The sequence below is a fragment of the Cyprinus carpio genome, chromosome B12, assembly GCF_018340385.1.
Source record: "Cyprinus carpio isolate SPL01 chromosome B12, ASM1834038v1, whole genome shotgun sequence".
NCBI lineage: Eukaryota > Metazoa > Chordata > Actinopteri > Cypriniformes > Cyprinidae > Cyprinus > Cyprinus carpio.
This window is the reverse complement of record NC_056608.1, coordinates 23,475,339-23,482,708: the sequence shown is the minus strand read 5'-3', so window position 1 is coordinate 23,482,708 and position 7,370 is coordinate 23,475,339. Positions and strand designations below refer to the sequence as shown.

The window sequence follows — 7,370 nt, the reverse complement described above, 5'->3', positions numbered from 1 at the left end:
GACTTACAGAACGACTTTTATTTTTCACTGGGAGAGAGATGTGTGTGTCAGTGTGTGTGTGTGTGTTTGCTCGCAGCCAGTAAATATCCCCTTTTTCAACCTGGACATGTTGGCTTGGAATTGTTTTGTTTACTCTTACAGATGCCTTTAACGTTTGTCTTGTAGTCACAAAGGAGTCTACAGTTTAACACAGATAACCTAAAGTGAAAAAGCATTATCTGGATCAACTGTATACTTTGTACTACTTGCTAATTTCTTGTACTAATTTGTTCTAACTTGTACTAATTTCATTCTCTTTTAGTGTTTTTTTTTAAAGTAAAAGGAAACTAGAACATATCTGGAGAGTGCAATACTCACTGCCACAATGGATTTTGTGGGTGGTTTAAAAAGCTAATGAGTGGGCGGTTGCTAGGTAGTTGCTTGCTAGTCAAAAAGCTTCAACTTTTCCCCTACTATATACGGTGAAAAACTGAATTGGACATTACATTGTAATTTTACAGTAGTATACCGTTTTTGGAAGTGAAAAAGAATGTATAATTTGCAGTGAATAACCGTAAATTGACATTCCTATAATTCCCTGCGTTACATTTCAAATTGGAGGTTTTTTGTTGTTGTTGTTGTTGTTGTTGGAATAACTATATCTTATCAGTTTTGTACAATAGGGGTGTATGTTACAGCTAATGTTGTTAAATTAATGTTTATTGCATTATTTCAGTTTCACGTGTGTTACCATGATGGTGTTTAGTGTTTGTGTGAATGACACTGTGCACCTTCTATATATGTAAGTATTTAAAAGCTGCTTTTGATGGGCTTTGGTTCATCATGTGACTTTCTTATCATCACCTGCTTTTGGTGGTTATCGGTGTATTACGAAGATACAAAACTGATTTCAGTACTTCAGTAGGTTGGTATGTTAACATTATATCAGTTAATGAAATTATGGTATTTAAATGTAAATTTAATTTAAAACCTAAAATGTGACAGTCATAAGTAGCACAGGTGTATCTGTAGCAATAGTCAACAAAACATTGTATGGTTCAAATGTATCGATTTTTCTTTTATGCCAAAAATCATTAGGATATTAAATAAAGGCTATGTTCCATGAAGAAATTTAGTAAATTTCCTACTGTTAATATTTAAAACCTAATTTTTGATTAGTAATATGCATTGCTAAGAACTTTATTTGTACAACTTTAAAGGCGATTTTCTCAATATTTAGATTGTTCTGCACCCTCAGATTCCGTTTCTTCAAATAGTTGTATCACAGCCAAATATTTTCTTATCCTAACAAACCATACATCAATGGAAAGCTTATTTATTCAGCTTTCAGATTATGTATATTTCTAAATGTAAAAAAATAAAAAATAAATTGACACTTGTGACTGGTTTTGTGGTCCAAGGTCACAAATGTTGCTACCATATTTTTAACGGTAAAATTCTGGCAACCACACCACAGTAACACACACAAAGCTTCTGCTATCCCGTGGTTTTGGAGCAGGACATGTGATTGCCTTCGGGCGATTAGCGCTTCAGGGAGTTGAATCAGATGATGAGGTTGTTCATGTTTGTGTCGGGACACCCACATGATCTCTCAAGACCACAAAAACACATCTTCAGGGTAAATAAGCTCTGTTTTCCGGGGTTTCTGTACACAACCCATCCGTTCTGCTGCTTCAGGATCAGGATCAACAGCCCTTTAACTAGTAAGAAAGAGAAATCACAAGTGAGATCTCTTGGAAGGTGGTTCTTTGTGTATTTAGTTATTTATTGCAGTACTGAAGCATAAAAATACCGTACATGTTTGCAGATATTTAGGAAACATGCTAAATTCACATAATTGTTTCTCAGAAAACCAATGCTACAGCCTGTTATTCTACTTTGAAATGTGCATTCCGTGTCGGAATGCCTGCTTTTGTTTTGGTCTGTGTGACTCCGCCCACTGCCAATTTACCCAATAGAATTTCGACACCCTGAGTTGCCAGTTGGTGGAAACACAGCGTATGGCAGCCATGGAAGCCAGCAAATGAAACAGGTTGCAGATTCTACCCGACCTCAAAAGCCTCTGCATCTATCTAAAAAAAAAAAAAACTCTATGACCAGAGGAACATTAAAACACAGACAAATCAACTCCTCAACTGACAGTGTAAAGCTTGTCATCTTTAATTGTCCTCAATCTGGCAACCCGCATAAGCAGGAGGGCACGAGAAACAACTCCATCAAACATTTCAAACACTAACAGCACCACCAACATCAACCTCTAGTTGTCAATATTACATACTGTTTCTCCTACACATCAATAGCATTAAATGTATTTTGTTTAGTAAAAATTTTGACTTTTACTTCAGATGTATCTCCTAAGACAAAGGCCCAGAAAAATAACGTCTTAATAATATCTCTAATAATATATACTATTCTATAACTCTATAACTCTATAACTCTATATTTCAAATACCAATCAGTAGGAATGCATCCAGGGCTGGCAAATCTGTACATTACTTAAGATATTGAATATCCAGCGCTCTCTTCCACTCCCAATACCACGACTGCTCTTGGTACCAGCAGGGATTGTAGGTGGGGGGAATGAATATCCAGCGCTCTCTTCCACTCCCAATACCACGACTGAGGTTAGACCCTTGAGCAAGGTTCCAATACCCCCCAACTGCTCCCTGGGCACTGCAGCAATATTACTGCTCCAGGTGTGTGTTCTCAGTGTGTGTGCACTTGGATGGGTTAAATGCAGAGCACAAATTCCAAGTATGGGTCACCATACTTGGCCACATGTCAGTTCACTTTACTATTTTTGCAGTATGCATATTGTGCTCAGTGTTTAATGTCTTCTAAAATGTTTTTATAAATCTCATTACAGGGCACCTTTGAAATAAAGACTTAAAGAAAATCCTAAAGTCTTAAAAAGCACATTGTATAAGCAATTAATGCATACAATACATAGTATGCATTCTGCAGAAATATAGTAGTATGTCGTTCTGAACTCAAGGAGCAGAACAAGTGGTGCCCCCTGCAGGCGGATGATGAATCTGAGGGAAAGTGTGCGAAGTGTTCTCGTTAGGAGGAAGACTGATATGAAGTATAAATAAACATGTAAAGGTATACTGGTGTGTGTTGGGTTTGTTCTCTGATGTTGGGACACGTCAACATTTTCTGCTGATAATAACAAATATCTTCATCATTAGAGGAGAGAGAGAAGGAAAAGAGAAATGAAAGCTTGTATGACTCACACAGTCAAAACAGCCCTATCCTACTCTGTACATCTATTTCATGTTTATTCCCAGCCATTATTTTCCTGTGATCAATTTGGTATTTGTTTCTAATTTTAAGTGGGTAATTTGCTGCTTTGTTCTCGAGCTTTGGGCCATGACTCACGCCTCAGCATGGCTTACTTTCTGTATTTACGGAGGGATTTCCTAATTAAAGCTGTCAAATGTCTCAGAGGCTTAGAGCAAACAAATACGAAAGGCACAGGAGAACAATTAAAGGAATAATTCACCCTGAAACAAAACTTCTGTCAGCATTTACTTCCCTCATGTCATTTCAAACCCTTTTGATGCTATTTCTTTTTGTGGAGATGTTAAGCTGTATGTTCATGATGCTTTTTGAAGCTCAAAAGTCAACAAAAAGTATCATAATATCACTTTTACAACTCTCAGATCTTGGAAGAAATATATGTATATAGAAAATATGTGTATCTCTGTATGGACACATTTCTGCATATAATATGTGTGTGTGTGTGTGTGTGTGATATTTAGCTTTAAAAACTGTGATATTTAGCTTTATGTGAAAAGTGTGAAAAGTGTGAAGTGACATAGCAACACCAATGTACCATACTCGTGTGTGTGTGTGAACACACACACACTGTGAACACACACCCGGAGCAGTGGGCAGCCATTTATGCTGCAGAGCCCGGGGAGCAGTTGGGGGCTCGGTGCCTTTATCAAGCTCAACTCACACCACATATTTCATCTCAAACACTTTTTACATCACATATTCCACCTAAATGCATAAAACTGTGATATTTAGCTTTATTTACAGCACATATTTCATCTCAAACACTTTGTTGATGCTGTTGTCCTCTTACACAGTAAAAATGCTTTTTCAAAGTTGTAAATATGATTATTGGAGTATGTTTCTATAAGAAAACACTTTATAAGTTCTATAAATAACACTTAAAGCCTTTATATAATGCATTATAAAAGTAGTTTTATATTATGCCTCATAATGCACCATACAATGCATTACATTGTACAATCTTGTGAATAATTGTAACCACAGTTAATACATTATAACACTTTTTGATTTATTGTTACAGTATGCATTTTATATATTGGTTGTTATTATTTACAACAAGATAATTATAATGTATTACAACACACATTATGAATAATTATAATGCATTATACCCCTTAATAACCCTTTATAATGCATTACACATAAAGGCTTTAAGTGTCACCACAAATACTATTTAAGTCTTTCTACTTCAATTTGTTTTTTTTTTTGTTTGTTTGTTTTTTTACATCTAACTCAGTGTGTTACTTACTGTTACTTCCTAATTATTATTATATATAACATTTACTAGCAATTTCAGTATGAAAATAGTTTAAAAGTAATTTTTTTTTTGCAAGTTAAGTATAAAGTAGACTTAAAAAAACAACAACCTTTATTAGTGGTGGAAGTGACACAACAACTAAAGGACAGCTGTAGAATTAAATAGAATAACTTTGATGAACATTTGATATTAAAAATCGTCATACAAATATATTTTGAAATGAATAATTTCACTTCTTTAATCATAATCATTTATGATGGAGTTTCATAGTTTTTTTTTTTTTTGATTGGGTGTTGGACAAGATAATAATGCATAAATAAATTTTCAATGCCAAAATTAAATGAAAAATATATTTTTAATGCGACTTTCACATAACAAAAATAAATCTACTAGTTGTAGCAACAATAATAATAGTGCTTGGCTTAGCAAACACCAATAAAAAGCTGCAAAATCTCTCTTTCTGCTGGACGTTTCACTGGGTAATGATGATGAAGTGTTTGAGCTCTATTCTTCAGGCTAAGAGAGCGAGAGAGAGAGGTGTTTAATGTGACAGGGTCCGCACTAAACCAACAGGCCTCCGATGTACACACTGATGAATGGTAAACAGCCTCTTCACTCGCTGCAGGGCCAGAAAGCGCTTACACTAGGAGAATAAATCATTCATTTCTCATAAAGGCATCTACTGTATCTGTGGGCTAACAATGAAAGCACATTTCTGAAACATTTCCACCGAAGCTTCAGATGAACACAAAGAATGCAGGAGCTTCTTTTAATGTTGTTTTAGTCAAATTCTTAAAACATTAACTGCAGGCTACAAAACACAACGGCAAATGAACTAAGAAGTGGAAGCATTGCATGCATGGATGTCATCTAAAAGGCTCATTCTGGAAATGTTTTGCATAGTGTAATGATTCAAAAGACAGTCTTTGTCCCACAGAGCAGCTTTAATTGCAAGCATCTGGGGATGGTTTGTGTGCAAAGCAGCATACTTTCACAGAAACAACAATTAACCTCAAACAGAGTGATAATTTCTCTGGAAAAGCCGGAATTAAGTGATGTCGGTGGCTATGAGACAGTATCCCAGAGCAATCTTTTCTAATTGGTCCCCATAATCAAATTTTCAGCAGTCGCCACAGTCTGCAGCTATTTATGACAGTGAAAATTGTCTCGTTATGAGTATTAGAGGATTCATAATGTATTATGCTGTGCTGTTAATTTTGTTTTCCATATTTTGAAAAAAAAAAAAAAAATCATTAGAAATGGAACAGAAGCAGTGGAAAACAGATTAATCTGTCTGTTTAGACCCTGGTTAAAATAAACATCATAAGAAATTGACCGAAAATGACATTACATGGAGTTTCATCATGGTTCATTCAAAATGCAAAATATCTGGACCCCTCCATCACAGTTGGCCATCATAAAGTGACTTTAGGATCTGTTTAGATTCAGCTTTTATATATGCGTGCATATAGACATACACACACGCGATATGTATCATATGATAATGTATCATGGTTCCAACAAAAAATATGAAACAGCACAAGTGTTTTCAACATTGATAATAATCAGAAATGTTTATTAAGCAGCAAATCAGCATATTAGAATGATTTCTGAAGATCATGTGATACTGGAGTAATGATGCTGAAAATACAGCTGCGCATCATAAATTACATTTTACAATATATTCATATAGGAAACAGGTATTTTTCTTAATATTAATGTTTTTCTTGTATTTTTGCACAGATAAATGCAGCCTTTGGTGAGCAGAAGAGACTTTAAAAAAAAAAATCTTACCAAATACCAACCTCAAACTTTTGAACGGTTTATGTGTGTATTTTTTCCCCCAATTTATTTTATTTTTGTTTGCATATCTTGACAATATTAGAGCTTGAGATAGAAATTATGCACTAAATATTCCTTTCACAATTTATTTTATTAAAAATTGTGGGAATGAAGCCACAGTTAAGGGGGAGTCGTGTCTTCATACAATCTTCACACAAAACATACTAAAACACGTAATGATGATTGATTTTCCATAGATTTTTACAGATTGAAAACCTGTTGGGTTATTGTTGCAAAAAATAATTTAGACATTTTTAATGTGACATTCGTTTTACTAATGGGCTAATAATAAATAATAATAAGTTTAAAAAAATAAAAAAAAAACTACTCTCCTGGAACATAAAAGTGTCCGGTGTTGAAGAAACTTATGCCAATCACCCCACTTGTGGTGCTTTTGCTTCCCCCGGGTATTTTGGCTGAAACTGCAGTTACCATGGTATTTTTTTGCGAGGGACTGACCGGTCGTCCGGTGACGCTGGTGTCCCACATGACAAAAAGTTTCTCATAATATCTCCCCCTCGCGGTTCATGAGTTCAGTGATGGTGGAAAATGGCGGCTAGATGAGTCTTTCCACTCCTACAGAGAAAATAAAAAGTGTGTTGGAAAACTCTGGATATATATTTGGAATATCGACAACAAACCTCACGGGCGTCTCACAACAGCTTCATCAGTGAGGATGTCGCGCTGGGTGCCCACGAAGAAGGAGAAGTATGGAGTAGGTGAGTAGAGAAGAAGCAAACTTCTTCACGTCCCATCACAAAAGTTTCGGGAGAAATTGTGATTAGAGTTTCTCTGTGTTCCCGGCTGGTTCGGTCTATTGAAGGAGGACGTGCTGAAGTGTTTTTTATGATTGTGGGTCAGTGTAGTGATGTGAGTGTTTTTTGGTGGAGATTGACACAGACGCGCCTAGTTCCAGTGTTTCCTGCCCGGCGGCCTGAATGGAGCTGATGGATACATTGTTGCTCAT

The 7,370-nt window shown here is 35.6% G+C and overlaps 1 protein-coding gene across 1 annotated transcript in view; it reads left to right on the top strand.

The window, feature by feature from the left end:
- The first annotated feature begins 6,908 nt into the window (after window positions 1-6,908).
- dock1 (dedicator of cytokinesis 1) overlaps window positions 6,909-7,370 on the top strand; it is a 238,154-nt gene continuing 237,692 nt past the window's right edge. The window contains exon 1 of the mRNA XM_042735997.1: window positions 6,909-7,122. Coding sequence (XP_042591931.1) covers window positions 7,080-7,122 — 43 coding nt within the window. The 5' untranslated portion in view covers window positions 6,909-7,079. The remainder of the gene's footprint in view (window positions 7,123-7,370) is intronic.